The 18,558-nt window shown below is 44.0% G+C and overlaps 1 protein-coding gene across 2 annotated transcripts in view; it reads right to left on the reverse strand.

The window, feature by feature from the left end:
- Nucleotides 1–12,369, reverse strand: part of mad1l1 (mitotic arrest deficient 1 like 1) — a 47,485-nt gene extending 35,116 nt beyond the window's left edge. Inside the window, exons 1-13 of one of the 2 annotated variants that reach the window (XM_068737430.1) lie at nt 12,274–12,369; nt 11,765–11,930; nt 11,529–11,669; nt 11,263–11,442; nt 10,998–11,122; nt 10,805–10,886; nt 10,291–10,421; nt 9,548–9,662; nt 9,347–9,408; nt 5,608–5,694; nt 4,736–4,880; nt 906–1,046; nt 36–92 (exon numbers count right to left, since the gene is read on the reverse strand). In XM_068737430.1, coding sequence (XP_068593531.1) covers nt 36–92; nt 906–1,046; nt 4,736–4,880; nt 5,608–5,694; nt 9,347–9,408; nt 9,548–9,662; nt 10,291–10,421; nt 10,805–10,886; nt 10,998–11,122; nt 11,263–11,442; nt 11,529–11,669; nt 11,765–11,908 — 1,410 coding nt within the window. In that variant the 5' untranslated portion in view covers nt 11,909–11,930; nt 12,274–12,369. Of the gene's footprint in view, nt 1–35; nt 93–903; nt 1,047–4,735; nt 4,881–5,607; nt 6,593–9,346; nt 9,409–9,547; nt 9,663–10,290; nt 10,422–10,804; nt 10,887–10,997; nt 11,123–11,262; nt 11,443–11,528; nt 11,670–11,764; nt 11,931–12,273 lie in introns of those variants that run through there. The other variant, XM_068737431.1, reaches the window with a different exon arrangement.
- Between the last annotated feature and the right edge of the window lie 6,189 nt (nt 12,370–18,558).

The following is an 18,558-nucleotide window of genomic DNA, read 5'->3' on the forward strand; positions in this document are numbered from 1 at the left end:
CGAGTGAGTGAGTGAGTGAGTGAGTGTATTCTTACGGTTTGCAGCTGCAGTTTTAAAGTCCCCGTCTCCTCCTGTGCTTTGGTCAGCTGGCTCTGAAGCAAAGGAAAAATATATAAATACAAAACTAGAATTACCGCCTCATGGTTGTATGTTGTCATAATTATCATTTCTTGAGTTATGGCGAAAAAAAAAAGTTTTTTTGAGGTGACGGTGACTTCTGACCACCGAATTCTTATCGGTTCATCCTTGTGTCGAGGTGGACGTTTGTGCCATATTTATAAAAAAAAAATTAAAAAAATTATCTTCAGGCATTTCTGAGAGGTTCACAAGAATGGACCAGATGGACGGACGGATGGACGGACAGACGGACGGACGGACAACCTAAAAACATAATGCCTCCAGCCGCAACTGTCCTCAGCCCGTAGCCATGAAAATGTCCTTATCCTACCGAGATACAGAGGATGAGGAGGGGGAACAGAGGCAGCGGCAACCATATATTGTCTCCAAAGTGTGAACTTCATTCAATGTTGAGACAATGGACACTCTAGCCTTCTCACATTCCATTAGTGTCGCTCACATTGCCGCCCCCCCCCCCCCCGTCCACCGCAAGTGCCGTTTTATCAGTTTTCAGCACAGATATCTGTCAATTTGTCCACTAAGCAAGAGCACTGAGCGTGTCGACAAGGAGCAGCCGAGCACCACACATTCACAGAGCCTTTAGCTGCAAGCGGAGTGTCACTCAACGGAGACGCTAAACAAACTGTCCGGCAGCTTGGAGGTGCATAAATGACTGCTTCACATTCAAATTTGTTCCAGGATACTCTAAACGCAAGTGGCGTTTTTGTGTATGCGTGTGCACAAGCCCGCACACGCACGCACACACACACACTCTCACTCTCACACACCTCCATCTCTGTGTTGTGGTTCTGGGTCCTCTGCAGCACTTCCTCTGCCTCTCTGAGGCGTTTGCTGAGTTGAGGAGAGTACTCCGTGGGTGCCAGCGCGCTGTCATAGGACTCCAGTATGGCACGCATTCCATCACGCTCCTGGAACACACACACACACACACACACACACACACACACACACACATTAACATTAACACAACAAACAGGAAATCCTGCGGTACACATTTCCATGGAGCCGAGGAGGAAGAAAGTCACGGCGTAGACTGTTGTGCCATCAGATATGTACTGTTTGCGTGTAACAGAGTGAGCGAATTGAGAATATCAAAGCTCTCTGATGTCTTTTTCGGGTTTGTCTGCGTCGAGTTTGCACGACTGTTTGGTGTGTTAATATGACGGGCGAATGCCTTTGTAAATGAGGAACAAAAGCACGAGGCAGCTGCTCCTTTCTCCTCCGAGCGGTGACAAGAGAAGCTCCGGGTCACGGTCGTGCTCGTCCCAGTTCCTCCTCATGTAATAACTCGAATCAAAAAGACAAATGTCTCGAAAGATTAAAAAAAGGATAAATAATGAATTTGAAATAAAATCAGACAGTCCCAGCAGAGAAATTAAGCGTATAATATCATGCTGCCTCGTCTCTCTTACACAAGACGAGGTCATTAAAATAAAATTTTAAAAAAATCTACATAATTCTCTCCTCTGAAATACTTGAACGAAAGACGTGTCCTCAACATTGTCTGTCCAGTTAATCAACACATCAAGCAGGTGCATCTCTTCAAGAGAGGACGAAAACATCCTCACGTCTTCACTCCGACTAACTGCCATTACTCTCTAAAAGCACTTTGAATAAGTACTCTGCTATGCTCCACCTGTTAATACATACGTTCTATTGACATTTGAAGTTTGAGGAGAAAGGAAAAGTACATACTGTACTGTACATTTTACTGAGTTAATGTACACATTATGAATGCCTCCGATTCATCATCTGGGACACTTTAAAAACACCATTTAGTGATAAACATTTATTTCAAAAATTGCACAATCCGTCACACGCCTGGAGAATGTACCTGACGCAACCTTAACTTGTGATAAATGATTACTGCGTTGAAGTAATGCGCTACATAGTACATTTGTACCGGTTGGCGAGAGAGAACTAATCGGTTTAAAAGCTGGCAAACGGCCCGTTTATCGATGCAAAGTCAACGTCAGTCAGGAGCGTCGTAACGACGCGTCTCCTCCCCTCCCTCTCCATCGTAAAGCGAAGCGGGCTGCGCTCTGTGGCAGCCGAGCTTTTAATAAACGTCACGCAAACAGCCGGGCTGCTTAGGTCCAGCCTTGGATTGCGAGGGTCAATGAAAGCTCAGCAGTCTATTATTAACGGGGCTAATTTGGGGGACGCGTATGAAACTCGGGCTGACGGTAATAAAACAGCGAGTACCATTTCAGATAACTGCATCTAATATATGTTGATTGCCGAGTAATGCTGTCTTTTTTTTTTTTTTTAAACGGCTTGAAAGCACCTTGTAATTCCTGGTTGTAAAATGTATGAATAATGGACTGCAATTTCTCTGTCAGATTAGCTCACAGGCTTGTATCTGAAAACAAAACGTGATTACCCTAATCAGATTCTGCCTGTGATGAGCCAAGATCGAAACCAACGTAATCACGTTAAAGATGTCGGAGTCGGGTTCATTTAAAAACACTATATGTGAAATCATGCTTAATTCAACTTTATTAGTTTTGGCTCCGAAGCGGCGCGGTTCGTCACGCGACATTTCCTAATGCATCCTGGGAGAACCTCGGGAAGGGAGAGAAGAAGAAGAAGACCGACGGGAGGACAGACCGAACAGAAGTCAAAATGGTACAAACACATTTAGAGGTCAGTGTGTGTGTGTGTGTGTGTGTGTGTGTGTGTGTGTGTGTGTGTGTGTGCGTGTGTGTGCGTGTGCGCTGCCAATCCGAACCAGCAAGGCCCTCTGGCTATTTACGGTCTATTAACGTGCAATGAAATTCAGCCAATCTAAATCAAAAATCTGTCGACTCCTCTCCGATAAAAACTCTAATTTTAAAAAACAAACAAACAGGGCGCAGGGAGGACAGGGCGATAAAACTATCGCTGCCGTCTTCATCATCTATTTTTTTTTTTGGAAATTGCTTTTATGTCGACTGTTTTATCTGGTGCGTGAAGATGTGACGGTGCCTCTAATGGGTCAGCGAGTCGGTCTCGCTGAAGTATGTTTAGAAGAAAACATCGGAGCGGGACAAACGGCAGCAGAGAGGGAGTCACGGCCTTGTGGCAGAGAGGGGAAGGAGGACATTTGTTCTTTTCTCCGCTTCCTTAACAACCTGCTGTCAAGATGCAGCTGAGCAAGGCACTCGATCGTCATTGATTTGTGAGCCAAAGTGTGGCACACAGGTGGAGAGAGGAGGGGGGGGGGGGGGGGACAGGAGATCTGTACGAAGCTCAAACGGTTGGTTGATTAATGGAATAGTTGATTGGGGATTGACAACAACTTGATAGTGGATTTGTAGTTCAAGTCAATTCTTTTTAAATGTGGATATTTGCAGCTTTCCTCCGTTTTATTTCCTGGTAGGACACCTATCAGATTCATTCATTCATTCTGTTGTTATTGCACAACGTACTGTATACAAAGAGGTTACTTTGATTGAGGAAGCAACGACCATGATAGCTTTGGGTGTGTTACATCATTATAATAATATAAGCATCGATTGGTTGCAGCCCTAAACCAAATTAAGTTAGAACCAAAATATAGATTTAAGGCATTAATACACTCAGCTATCGTCGTTACATTTTATGTAACTTTACAAACAATTGGGCGGGTTTGAGCAAAAATCGTAAGCAAGCGGTCAAAGCAACAGATATTTTCTTGAAGTCCATCGTGACTGGATGGTTAAAGAACTCTGAATGCTTGGTTAAGTGAAAATGGGAGCAGGCGGTCTCTGTCAAATCAGTCTCGGGCCGAGTCATATTTTCAGCATGCCTGCAGCTCTGCTTAGTTATGGTGTGTGTGTGTGTGTGTGTGTGTGTGTGTGTGTGTGTGTGTGTGTGTGTGTGTGTGTGTGTGTGTGTGTGTGTGTGATTTGTGTACTAACAGACTGAGCATGTTGACCTCGGGAATTACACACAGTGAGAAATCAATATCACGGGGAGGTCTAGTCAGGAACTGCAGAGCAGGGGGAAGCAAGATAGATGGATAGATAGATAGAGGAGGCACATGACTTCCATAGACCAATCAGAAGGCGAGGGCGGGGGGGAGGCCCTTGAGATTCAAGGGCCTTCATGTTGCCTGAGTGAACCCGTATGTACCCAAAGACTATAACTTGTATCATGAAGAAAAACGCCACTTTTGTTTTGATTGGGCTTAATTCTTGATATCTGGTACGTACTCACTTTGAAATGTTTAGATCACATGAACAATCGTACTTTTATCAACAATCAAAAGAATAAAAAAAAAAAAATGACGAAAAGTACAAACATTATGATTATTAAATGACTTCCATTCCTTTACACTGCATATCTTATTCAACTTGTTACGAGTTCATAGACACCAATTACTTGATTGATTGTGTCATTTTCTTATAACACAATAATAGTCTTTGGGCAGATGGAACTAATGTATTTTAGTGAAATATAAAAATAAAGAACGATGGGGAAAAACTCACTTTGTTTGAATTTGTTCTAAATTCCAGGCACGGATGAGTTAAAGGGAAAATTCTGGCATTGTGCGACGGCGGAAACATTGCGTCTCCCAGGGTCTGAATGCTCGTTGATGTGTCTGCATGTCTGACTTGTCGTTTGCGTTCGTCACCTTGGTTAACAGCAGCACTCTCTTCTGCAGCCGGCGGACGAGAGCGTCCTGCGCCTCCCTCTTCTTCTGCTCCTCCAGAGTCTTGCTGCGCTGCTGGGACAGCTCTGCACGGAGCTCAGACTGCGAACGCTCGGCGCTCCTCACACTGAGGGGAGGGGGGGAGGGGGGGGGGGGGGGGGGTAAACAACAGGTGGCAGGGAACCAGGGAAGAACCAAGAGAATCAATTCATAGTCAATTTAGAACAATACTCCTCACCAAATAATGCCCGGGACGGCCGTCCAGAAATTATTTGCAGCAGCGACTTGCGCCAGGTCTGATCAATAGGACAATAATTATGCAACACGCTCCCTTCATCCCCTCCCACACCCGGCGCTCTCCCGTTTCTAATATTTCATAATGAGCCCAATACGCTGAGCAGAAGAGAGACGCTCGTTAGCTAATGAAAGCTTTCTTAGCTGGACTGAGCTGCAGCACGAATAGACCCGAGCATGCGCTCAGCCCTCCCTACAGACATCACCTCTGCCTAAACAGGACAAGTTTAATTAGTGAATCCCCCCTCTCCCTCTCTCTCCCTCTCTCTCTCTCTCTCTCACTTCACACACACACACACACACACCAGTGGTTACTGTCAGGAGTGCTATCAGAATCAGGACCAGTTTAATTAACTTTGTGACAATTAAGGACTTCTCAGAGATACGCTCTAATAGATACATGGGGGAAGGGAGTGAGAGGTTGAGGAAAAAGTCTGAAGGCAGAGATTTGGTGTGCGTGTGAAGAAGTGTGTGTGTGTGTGTGTGTGTGTGTGTGTGTGTGTGTGTGTGTGTGTGTGTGTGTGTGTGTGTGTGTGTGTGTGTGTGTGTGTGTGTTTTACCGGCTGTTGAGTGTGTAGTTCTGCTCTTTCAGAGAAATTTCTATCTGCTGGATCTGAATCACCTCCCTGGACAGATCCTCTGGTTTCCTACGGACAGACACACACACACACACACACACACACACACACACACACAGAACAGTTAGCATACACACGGACACACACATACACACACAATGGAAAATCAATACGACTGAGAGTGCAGCAAAGGACGGAGAATAGATGGAAACGGCGGCGCTTTCATATTCTTTTGTTACTCGGCCAGTGGGGAGCTGGGAAGTAAAATGACATGAGCAGCAGAGGGGGAGATGAGAGGAGGATAGTGGGCTAAATACTGGTCACAGTTCTGCAAAACAAACTCACTCCGTGGGAGAGATTGACAGATTACGAAACACACACACACACACACACACACGCACACACAATGGGAAGGCAACAAAGCAGAAGTTCACATACTTCAACAGAGACGCGCCACACAACCTCCAAACTCTAAAATCCTGGCTGTTACTATGGATCGGTCTCAAAAAAAAAGCGAACGCCATTATCTCTTTATCTCTTGTGAAACGGCCGTACATTAGGGGAGCTTAGCTTAGCTCAGAAGCACAGTGCAGCCGCCGGCTCGCAGTTAAAATGACACACCTGAGAAAGTGCTGCGGCTCGACATCATGAGAGTGGGTGTGCTGAAGAAGGCACTAGAGACTCTCAGTAACCTGACACATGGTATCATGAGATATATAGCTATACACATATATATATATATTTATATGGAAGGAAAAGGCTGGGCAGTCAAGGTTAAAACCAAGGCTGAAAGAAAAAAAAAAAAAAAAAAACGGAGCGGCCACGTGAAAGTTGATCGGCGTGGATTTATCACCACTTCCAATCCTGCTAGGTCGGAGCCTTAGGCATGAAAATAATACCATGACTAAAATATGAGTCCATGAATCACATGATGGAATAACTACGGTACCCAAAGTAGGTAATTTCACGTCGACCTGAGCAGAGAGCGATTCGCGGGTCACGAGCCAGTCGTCTCCGTTCGGCGCGGCGGAATAACAGGTCGGTTGCATATTATTGGGTGAGACGTTGGAGAACACGATGCGGTTCCAGAGTCCTGTTTAAGGGTTGAGCTTTAGGGAAAAAAAAGGGTTTTGTGGTCAGAAGTGTTCAAGTGCAATTTAAGCAACATTTTCACCACATGTTTCTCATTCACACAATTAAACTCCAGGCTTTTGCACATTGGGTTGCAACTAATTATTATCATTACCTTCTATTAATCATCTTCAAAAAAAAAAAATTTCTCCCTCCCAACACTCTAAATATTCAGTTTATAATGACAGAAAAATGCAGTAAATCCTCACGTTTCAGTGGTTGGAAGATGGCATTTTTTTCTCATTTTTGCTTGATAAATTAAAAATGGCAACAATTAACATTATTCTACCTTTATGGTTTAAGGGAACACAATATTGAGGTCAGACAGAAGCTTCAACCGAGTACATTTTGTGATCGGTAAACTGAGATAAACCAACACAAGCCATTGGTTGTTGTTTTTCATCGTCCGTCGTTTTAATTTTGCTCCACTTAACCGCCTTATTTTAAGAAAACATTTCCCTCACTCTGACATTCAATTGTCAACCACATGGGCGCTCACAATAAGCAAGCCCAATGTTATCAGACTGTGGAACAGAGGGAAAGGAAATAAACAGCAGCAACCGGCCAACTTGCTGGCAAATCCAAGCGTGCGGCTGTGAAGCAGCCACGACGACTGTTGCTAGGGCAGAGTTTTCACTTCTGTCCAGAAGTTACGTTTTCCGTGCGGCAAAACAGAAACAAAATGGCCAAATCCTGCGTTGCAGGGAGACAAACTCCCCATTCACAGCACCGATGCGTCTACTCCTCATTAACAACTGCTCCGCAACGTTCTTTTTGTTTCACACCACTAATGACCAGACCGAACCGCCTGGTGACACAAAGAGAGTTAGAATATGTAAACTAAAGCAACAACAACAAAAAAAAAAAAGTATGAAGCATCAGTAGCTTGCAGTTATGAGAAATTACCAAACTCAATAACACAAATACGCAGTCGTGTGCCAGAACGCCGCCGCCCTAATGCGATATTTCACATTTAATGACGGAACAGGAAGCGGGCCGTGAACACGAGCTCCACGACGAGGCTTTGTTTTGATGTCAATGTTGATTCAGACGCCGCTACGCTGCTGCGTTATCCACTGCCATTCATTTTATTTCCTATTGAAATTTGCTAATCATTATTAACTCCAAAAAAAAAAAAAGCAGCATAATGACACGAATCCAGATTCAAATTTCACTCACGCCGCCATTCTTTAACTTTCTCACAAAAACACATAAAAAACACGTACGCACCCTGAAAGGATTCAGCACATTACAAATGATGATGATGACGTCTGCTTAACGGCCTCTACGGCGATCACAATGCGCCACTAATGCAACAACAAAAAAAAAATAAAAATCAGAGTCAGTACTCGCAACGGTGTTGCACTAGGTGAACTAAAAAGGTGAACAGACTGCTAAATGAAACACTCTTGCTTTCCATTTTGCTTCCGCATCCCAGGAAAACAAACATCCCGACAATTAACACGTCCATTTAGCAAACAGTAAAAACAGCTGGAAGGAGTTTAGAACTGTTGATTTGCAGGCGGCATTAACCTTTACTTTGGATCAGTACGAGCCTCACACATGCGGCTGCCCTTTAGAAGTCCTATGTGCAATGCAGGGGGGGTTTTTTCTTTGTCTTTGATTTTTTTCTTTTTCTCCAGCTAAAGCACTCAGGCAGCCAATGACATGGCGGTCTGAACACCTGGATTTTCAGATTTTCAACTCAATTTATCCAGGGTGACAGCCTGGATTTAAAAAAAAAAAAAAATGATGGACAGCCCGGCACAAATTATTGCCTATATTAAACTGAGATTGGTATTACATCCCTGTGATCCTTCCAGGTCTCTCAATAACCGTAGACTTAACAAATGCCATCGGGTCCCTTGACACATTGTGCAAGACCAAAATTAAACCTTACATGAGGAGATACTTCATTTCCAAATTTTTTTACAATACTTCTACTTTTTTCTTCCTACCCTGGAGGAAGGTGTGACACACACTCACACACAAACACACACTCACACACACACACAGTAAATAAAACCAAACCGGATATGCTGTGTGGAAATGGTTCCATTTAACATTCTGTTTACATCGCAGCCAGAGTTAATCATCATGAAAATGGTGAGCGTGCACGTGTGCATGCGTGCACGTGTGCATGCGTGCACGCATGCGACGGACAAGGCCGCAGTGTTTATAATCTGTCAGATCTGCTCCGCTGCTCACAGGGAAACATGCAATCATTCTCTCATTACCAGTTTAGACTGGATGCATTGAGACATACTCAGCGCACGCGCACACACACACACACACACACACACAAAAGATAACACACACACACACACACACACACACACACACACACAAGCAGGTATAAAACAAGCACACCTATACAGGCTGGTGGAATCAATCCACAGTGATGAGGCACATTTATTTGGAGTGACCACAGCTCCACCTAGTGGTACTCAATCAGATTTCAGAAAACAAATATACTGATGAGACAGTTAAAACCAAACACACGTCTACACACGTCTACACACGTCTACACACGTCTACACACGTCTACACACGTCTACACACGTCTACACACACACTGACAGCGTCTGACCTGATGTTGAGGCCAGTAGATTGCCCGATGTTTTCCCAGGCTCGGAGCTTCTCCCCCAACCTCTAAGGATCCAAGAAACATTAGGTCACCTGTTTGTCCACGTATTGGACGTGCAGCTACTGTTATTATCATGGCAGCAGTCAAAAAGCCCAATGCTACAACACTTCACCATCCCACAGGTCCATGTAGTCTTGAGTTTACCTCCTTCTCCAGCTCCATATTCATCAGCTCTTCCTTCGCTTTCTCCATCCTCTCCAGCTTCCTCCTCAGCCCCTCCACCTCCTCCTTCAACAGGCTGCAATTCTCCCTGCTCTCCCTGGACAGACGAATAAAACATTTAGAACTGGGTAAGATTATTAACATGATTGCATTAATCTTACAATTCTAAATCAACAGCTTGTATGTCACTTCCCTCTAAAAAGAAAAAAAAAAGTTTTATTTTTACACCACTATTTCAGCTGGAAATAAAAACCAATAGATGATAACTTTACGACTAGATATGACTTTACCCATACTGCTCCTATTCAAGGAAAATGTGCTTATTTAAAACAAATTAGCAACGACTTAATGTGTGACCAAGCAGTTACAGTATATTCAGCAGAATTCTAGTTGAGTAACCAACATCGTTTTTTTTTTTTTTAAATACATTATCTTCAGAAATGAAATTGAGTTTCATGCTTTAAATTTCACCATGAGCCTGATGAATGCAGTGTTTCTGCACTGACTCTTGATGAGATTAACATGTTTAATGCGGCGCGACTTATCTCCCACTTTCCCTCCTCAAAAGTTACCACCTAACGCCTAAAGTCACGCTGAAATGTCAAGGAGGTTCAAGGCAGACTTTTTGACCACTGTGGGGTCACACTATGGTAAGTCTTTAAATAAAAAAAAAAAAAGAAAGCCTGTCTATTCTATTGAAAAGCATTAAAACAAATGTATTTGACCTGAGAAAGGCATTATCCTCTCTGAGGCGCTTCACATCCTTTTCCAGGTCTGGCACCTTGGCCACCTCCGACTTTACATTCCTCACGATGGCAAAGTCTTGCTCCTGGAGGGCGAGACGCCTCTCCAACTCCTGTCAAAACACGGAGAGAGAGAGAGATATCAACTGAAAGAAATAGCAACAGCACAAGGTCCACTGCCCTTTGAATTACGTTATTCAATTATTATCACGTAATAATGTGTGGAAAAAGTGAGGTAAAAAAAACATTCCAAACCAACATTACGTCATTTTAAAATGAAAAAGTAGCATAGAAAAAAAACATGTCTAATAACTCAAATGATACATGTGACATTGAGTATGTTTAGAAGACATTACATACATGTTTGTAATGATATGGGCTATGATGCGACTCACTCGGAGTTGCATGTAAACACCACATTGCTGTATACGACATCCTCACACTATCAAGGTTTCTGATCGTCAGTCATCAGCAATGTCAACTGTGTGTAACATACCTTAATCTTGATGATGTGCTCTGAGCAGGAGGTCTGGGCCGCTTGGAGGCTTTGGCAAAGCTGAGAGACTTCCTGGTACTTCCTGAGTATAATACCAAGCAGAGAAGAAGTGGTAGGTCAGCGTTTTTTCCTTGCGCAGTACAGCATGAAACAGAGCTACTAGCAAGTTGGTAGTCTCAGTATGGGCCTGTACCTGCGCTGTAAATCTAACTGCTCCTGCAGTTCCTGGTTTTCAACGGTTTGAGAAGAAACTGCCGAGTCTTGGTTTTGAATCTTCTGCTTCAGCTCTCTGATCTCATCCCTCACAGAAATGATGGTCTGGGAACAGATTGCAGAAGTAAGCCAACGTAAAATGAAGAGACATAACCAGTGTACAGAAGCAGTAAATGTGTGTGTGTGTGTGTGTGTGTGTGTGTGTGTGTGTGTGTGTGTGTGTGTGTGTGTGTGTGTGTGTGTACCTGGTTAGCGGTGTTCAGTCTCGTATCTCGCTCCTCCAGTTTCCTGTTCAGGCCGTCCAGGTTCTTACGTAGAGAACGATTTACCGTCACCTGCTCGGAGAGGTTCTTAGTCGCCTCAGTCTCTCTCTCCTCCAACTTTTTGATTCGCCCCAAGAGATCCTGGTTCCGGTCAACCTCATGCTGTGGCATAAAAAGGTGAGATACCAGTTTGACCCAATGTCTTCTCTGATGTTCATTTGTATCATGTGCATGTGTGAAGCCTGTACCTCCAAGTCTCGCGCGCTGTCAGAAGCAGCCCTCTCGAGTTCATATCGAGCCCGCTTGTGACTCAGCTCCATCTGCTTCTTCTGCTGGTCCAGCTGAAGGTAGCGATTCTTGGATTGAACCTTGTCTGCTGCTTCCAACAACTACAGGGAGAAACAAGTCAGTCAGCGCAGAAGGTTGCAATGTTAACACCGCCTCCTCAAAGCTTACTGGAGATGCTGTCAGTTTCTGTATATACCTCCATGCTGCGTTTGTACTGACTCTGCAGGTTTGCAGGTCCTGCTGAGTGCTCCGACAGCCGCTGCGGGGGGTCGGTGCGGCTGATGAAGGAATTGAAGGACTTCAAGGTTGTTAACACAGTGGTGTCGTCTTCTAAGTCCATGTTTGGAGTCACTGGTGTTCTACTGCAGAGATGGAAGGTTCAGAGATAAGAGCAGGAGTCAGTAAAGCTATACTGCAGAAATATAAACAACACAACATAGCTATGTCAGCTAATGCATGATAGATAGAATACATAGGTAGATACGAAACGCCAATAGATACGAAACGCCAATGGCTAGCCGTTAGCTAACATTAAATAACACTAGCTTCCTTGCTCACCAACACAAACAGCAACAGAAGTTATCCAAGTTAAGCTAGCAGCTTAACATTAAAGCTAATGTTTAGGCGCTACATAACGTACACTCTTCAGAGAACCAGCTAGCATTTCCGTTAGTACAGTTACCACTTTGAAGCATATGTCCTCACCTCAGAAGTGACTTGTTTGTGAAGAGTAGCGGGCTAGTAGCAACGTTAGATAAGTTATCTTCGCACTGCTAGCATGTTAGCTCCACACACTGCATACAGAAATCCCTCCAGTTGAGCTCAAATGAGATGCGCGAAGTATCGCGAGACTTCTTTACATCTCGCGAGAGTGTCCGTTTCAGACTGCTTCGGACGGGTGCAGGGGGGTCCTGAAGAAAATAAACTTCACAGCAGCGCTGCAAACTTGTTTTACACGTCTAAACACGTGTTTATACGTTGGAAAATTAATAAAATTAATTCAGGTAAAAGTATGTCGAGGTTTTGGGCCTCAGGCCGTAGATAAGGAACTGTTATGGGAGGTTTTTATTCTTTTTTATAAGGAGACAATTATTTATCTTCTAATATGAATGCATCTTCAGGCGGATGGAGTGAGAAAGAAGGCTAAAGCAATGAAGATCATCATCAACACCACATTTGACAGCTTTTCAGATATCTAAAACAATAGAGGAATAACAACAGAATACATGGGAATAATTTAGTATATTAAACAATGTATATCATCAGCTTGGCACTTGTATGTAGGCTGTGCAAGGAAGAATGTTACTTCATTGACATCATGTAGTTGCATAGTTTTTCCCACAGAGAGCAGCACCGCTATATTCACCGGTCTACGTTCAACAGGATGTTGAGGGAGCTGGACAACAGCAAGCTGTGAACAAATAGATATGGGTATTGTACCCACATAGCAAAGTGACAGGGCACTGTCAGCATTCATTTGAGCACTGACATTCATATTGACCCAAGTGTGGCGCTTATTACACAGTTTTAAAGATGGCAAATGGGCTGATTTGAGCCACAATGTTGTGGCCAGAGGCATCAGAATCCATGTCGAATTTAATCACCACAAACAACCACAAATAAGGCTCCTGATGCAAACTTGATTTAGCTACAAAGATCCAAAGTTACTCAACCTAACCAACAATGATTCTCATTGTTATGTGTCCAGTTGGCTTTGTGCATGAATAATGAACTGATTCCAATGGGGGAATCAGCCACAGCGTAGCTCCCAAGGACTGACTGACTGTCCAGAGTATTCCTTATACCTAGCATACATTAACGTATTTTTATATGTGGGAAGAAAGGATTGATGTAAACACAATGGGGGGAGGACCAAGGCCTCACCGAGCCGCTGTGTCAAACAAATAAGTAGAGAAAACACGGAGTACGTAGAGATGCATACATAGAAGTCATCCAAATGACTTTCCCAGGTCCCAAGCAGCCACAGAGACGAATCACTCTATGTGCAAACGGTTGGATTTATTTATAATCTCGGATGAAACATTGTTTACTTGTTACAAAGGTCAGACACTCAGGAAAGCTCAGGGTGGGCAAATGCCAACAAGACAAACCACAACCACTCTGAACTTAAGAGGCAAACAATCTAAACTAAAATAAAATGAATGAAGCAAAATACCATCAGTAACCTCCCTAATTTAAGGAGAAAACAATCTATTCAGGATTTTTCAGTCAGTAGCAACACCTTTACGTCCTCGACATTAGCTGTCTAATCCAGAGCGATTTGCAACACCAGTAAACAAGCTTTAAACTACCTAATGACCGCACCAAGTCCCCCGTGGAGAGCGGCAGGTCAATAGGTCAATAGGTCAGAGTCGATGCCCTCCCTCCACCAATATTCATGTGAGAAAAGGACAACATTGAATAACAGCTAGGGGGAGCCACAGAGAGTATAGGTTCTTTAAAGGTTGTGCTAGATCCAAGAGGGACAGAGTGGAGGGCTGTGAATTCATCTGAAAAGGTCAGACAGAAGACACGCCGTCCTATCCGTCACTGTCTCTTTCTGTCTCGTCCTTTCACCCCCGAGAGTATTCTGTGCGTTTCGGTCCGCTGTCCTCACGCCCCCTTTGTCCCTCACCGTCGCTCTTGTCTCCTTTTTTTCTGGGGCCCCATATCTCACCTGCTCAGCGGCACAATAACACTTTTTTTTTTTCGCCCCCCACTGTCTGTCTTTATCTGTCTGACTCAGTCGCTCCCCCTTCTCTCTCTCTCGGGTATCCCGTCGCCCTCCTGGCCGTCTCCACCTGCCCTCGCCCTCCTAAGGTCGGCCTGGATGTAGCGATCTCTGTAAGATGACGTAAATGCACAAAAACACACGCACACACACACACACACACACACACACACACACATTCAGATGCGCGTACATGTTTACACACACACCATGAGAAGTAAATCAGCAGAAGTGCCTGCAGATGTGCCCTTCATTGCCATCTGCTGTGAAACAAATGTGAAAGCGGCTCGCAGAAAGCCATCTTACATTCAGTGGCTTTCCCACCCACAGCATGTAAGCATCACCACAAACATATATGCTTCAGTTTTATGTCAATTGTAAAGCGTTTGGCAGCTGACATCTAATCTATATAAATCTGCTTTATATGTCGTTATCTTGTCTTGTTGGTAGCAACTTTTAGATCTTTTCAATTAAATTCAGAATGATGAGAACGAATAATCTGTTGATGCAAATAGCCATTAAAAAAAAAAGAAGCTTTTATAGCATCACCAGTCAATTGAAGCGGCCTTCAACTCAATTACCACACACTATTAAGCGTTTTGCACAACTCGTTTCATTACTTCAGCGCATTTCAATCGTCTTTTTATCTCCTTTGCTTCATATTCACGTCTCGTAGTAAACTGCGAGGCTTTCGCGTTAATATTTTTTTACATTTTTGAGCCACGACGTCTTTGTGATGCAGAAAATGAACCGCATGGGAGCTGCTGTGCGAAGGGGCCGGAAATAGAAGTGAAGTCAGTCAAATCATGTTTCGCTCACAGTAGACAGAGAGAGAGAGACGTCACTCCAGGGTCACCCAGACACAAAGTGTTTATTAAATAACGAATTTGAAAACTGTGAATCTGTGAGGGGAGGACTGAGGAGGAAAGTGGGCAATTTGGAGGGGAAAAAAATATGATATCAAATAGATAAGAGGGGGAGGACAGAAGAAATGGGAATTTGTAGTTCACGATGAGTCCACAAGGTGGAAGGCAGGGAGGGATGGAAAGGAAGGAAGACATAAATTAGAGACAAAAAGGAGAATAATGCCAAAAAAAAAAAAAAAAGAGCAGAGATGGACTGAAAAACAATGTGAGGGATCAAATGAGGCAAAGGTTAAAGACGGGAATCAATAAAGTAGTGATTTTATCTTCTTCTAATGAAGGAGGACAGAGTCAATAGCTGATTCAGGTTTCCTGTGTTGTCGAGCCCCAGGGAATACTTCAGCAGTATTAGTTTATGGGTGACGTGCATGCTCATGCACGCAAACATGCACACACAGAGAGCGAGAGAGAGAGAGAGAGAGAGAGAGAGAGAGAGAGAGAGAGAGAGAGAGAGAGAGAGAGAGAGAGAGAGAGAGAGAGAGAGAGAGACAAAAAGGGCGCCTGATGGTGCATAAACAAATCAAAATCAGAGCAGAAATTATAAATAAATCGCACTTACTAATTAATAACATAAGCAAACACAGTGAAGCAGTCAAGACGGGGAGGGGAGGGTGGGATACACATGCTTTTCTGAACCCCCCCCCCCCCCCCACACTCGAAAGTTTTCCAACATCCAGAACATTTCTGCAGTCCGCAGGCCAGCCCTCCAGAGAGCAGCAATGTCGTCAGTGTAAGACACATCACAAAAACATGAGGGTTTCTCTTCTGCACAACCCCAAATATGTGTACATTCTGCATGTTACTGCTGTCACTCACCTGTTTTCAGATCAATAATCTACCCAACAGCATTTCCATTGGGACCCAGTTGGGACGAGGATGGGACTTTGCGCGTTTGCGTTGGTGTGTGTTGTTAGTGCGTCTGATGTGAGCCATCGGCTGGAACACAGCCAATCGCACTGATGCAGGGTTTTTTTTAGCCGCAGGGTGATTTGATTGACATGCAGAAATAAGAAGCTGCTGCTGCAGGTGAGTCGAGCGAATGAGGGGGGGGCGGTGTGCCGAGAAGGAGGGAAAGGGTAGGAGACCGAGAGCAAGATGTGTGGAAAACAGCTGCAACAGTCAGTGTTGTGTGTTGTTACTGCAGTGCTCTGATATGGAAGTTCCCCTCATATTTGATTTAAAAGGCTGATATGAATGTGAATATCTAATATCATCCAATAATAGATGATATCATCAATAGGGTAACTAAATTCCTTAGCAGCTGTTCATATAAGGATCCACCTCACTTATTCTTATGTTCACTGATAACCCTGTCTCCCCCGCTTATTCAGCAGGGAAATAATTAAAAGGAGTTTTTTCCGTCTTTGAAATAAATAAATTAGTATGTCTGCTGTCTATGAAGCTCCTTAGTGACTTAATATTTCCTTCTTTTTTTGCCAAAGTATGCTCAGCCCAGGCAGCAATCTCTGGTTCTAAAAAGGGAGCTAATGTGGAAATGTCTTAACTTGCATTCTCTCTACTGGCCATCAGGGGGCGACTCCTTGAGTTGTGAAAAGAAGTCAGATTGTATGGAAAGGACCATACGTCTCACTTGATTTATTACCTCGGTACACATTGTAAACATGAGTTTATGGTCTCAATCTCTAGTTTCAAGTCTTCTTCAATACAGCATGGTGTTCATTTAGTAAATGATGGTCCATGTAGAGTCAAACAGACCATAAAGCAGGGTGTGCTTTAGGGCAGACTTGGCGTGATTGATAGGCCGCTGCCGCTACCAGAGCCGTATACGACGTCTCTATGTCGCTCAAATATGGTCACCGACGTTCACTGGTTGCAAAAAGCCAAGATGAATTACGGCCAAAATGCAGAACTCGAGGCGCTACAAACCAAAGGGTGGTTGAGCCTCATATTATCTCTGCCAATTTCCAACACATTTGAAGTAGATGCAGTGAGTTCTACAGGACTCCTTTCCTACCTTTTCGTTCGTCTTCATTTGTTCTCCTCTACCGGTCAGTGGACAAGTATTGAGACAGACATGAAAGCAGTGGTATGAAATGCAACAATGAGCCCCGACCAGGGACACTGAGGCATGCTGACCATTTGTCTCCTGGGACAAAATGCTGCTTTAAAAAAACAAACCACACATCCGTACGTCTTAAGGCTTTGTTTGGTGTTATTTCCCAGATGTCGAGCTTCACATGTGTATATATATATATACAGTATGTGCTTGGAAACTCAATTCCGGGACACATTTCAAACGCTCACAGACGACTAAGTGTGACATTCTTGTTTGGATCCTTGTCGATTCATGACCTTTGCTTTGTCTACGATATTGTTTTGTTTTGCTTCGTCTACCCCCCGTTCACAGCAACGACCTGCTGGTGTGTTCGGCCATGCAGTGGTGATAAGCGGCGCTATCACAGTAATGTCAATGCTTATTTGCAACTGTGGAGCCAGTAGCAGTTTCAGTAACTGCGTCTGATGCTTCATCTGTGATTGACATTTCAGTCGAACCCTGCAGGACTATGGTATTAAACGTGCAATTGTATTGCTGTACATGCCGCACATCTTCTCTTCCCCTAATTTACATTCTTCTCTTCTTCTTTTGCAGTGGAGCTTTTACACTTAGTACTGATGTGACTGCACATAAGTCAAGTCAATATTATTCATAAAGCCAAACATCACAAATCTTAATTTGTCTCACAGGGCTTTCCAGTCCTTAGAGCCTTCCTCCCATGGAAAAATGGAAGAAACCACAGGAAGAGCAACTGAAAAGGAATTTCTCTCCCAGGACGGACGGGAAGATGTGCAATAGAATAGACCGACATGATATATTTACAATATAGATAATCCAAAATGAGGAAAATATAGAGAAGGTGCCGCACAACCTCCTCTCCACTATGTAACCTGGAAAGAGGACAAGCTGCACAAACACAGATAGGAGGATGAAACAAACACACAGAGGGAGAAAGAGAGAGAGAGAGACAAGAAGAGAAGGAGGTCCAACACGTGGAATGAGGACTCCAGGACAGAGAGAGAGAAGGTCGCCTGACAGCCCAGCACAGAGAAGCCTGTGATAAAAGAGAGGGAGGTACACAGCTGTGCTTGTGGGACACAAACACAGACCTGCGATGACTATCCTTAGTAATCAGTGAAGCCTCAAAGATTGCGTCTGCTGTGATCTGTGCGACGCTACGTATAGGCCACCTCGACCTTTGCAGATCTGATAACTTTGGTTGAATTTGGTGCGAGCCAGATAGAGGCTGGCGTGTCTCAGAGTCTTGCAGCGGGGCGGAGGAGTGGGAGGGACCGACTTCTAACAGAATTTGGGTCCCG

The sequence above is a fragment of the Cebidichthys violaceus genome, unplaced genomic scaffold, assembly GCF_023349555.1.
Source record: "Cebidichthys violaceus isolate CVI_PGR_0920_01 unplaced genomic scaffold, fCebVio1.0.p SCAF_79, whole genome shotgun sequence".
NCBI classification, from domain to species: Eukaryota; Metazoa; Chordata; class Actinopteri; order Perciformes; family Stichaeidae; genus Cebidichthys; species Cebidichthys violaceus.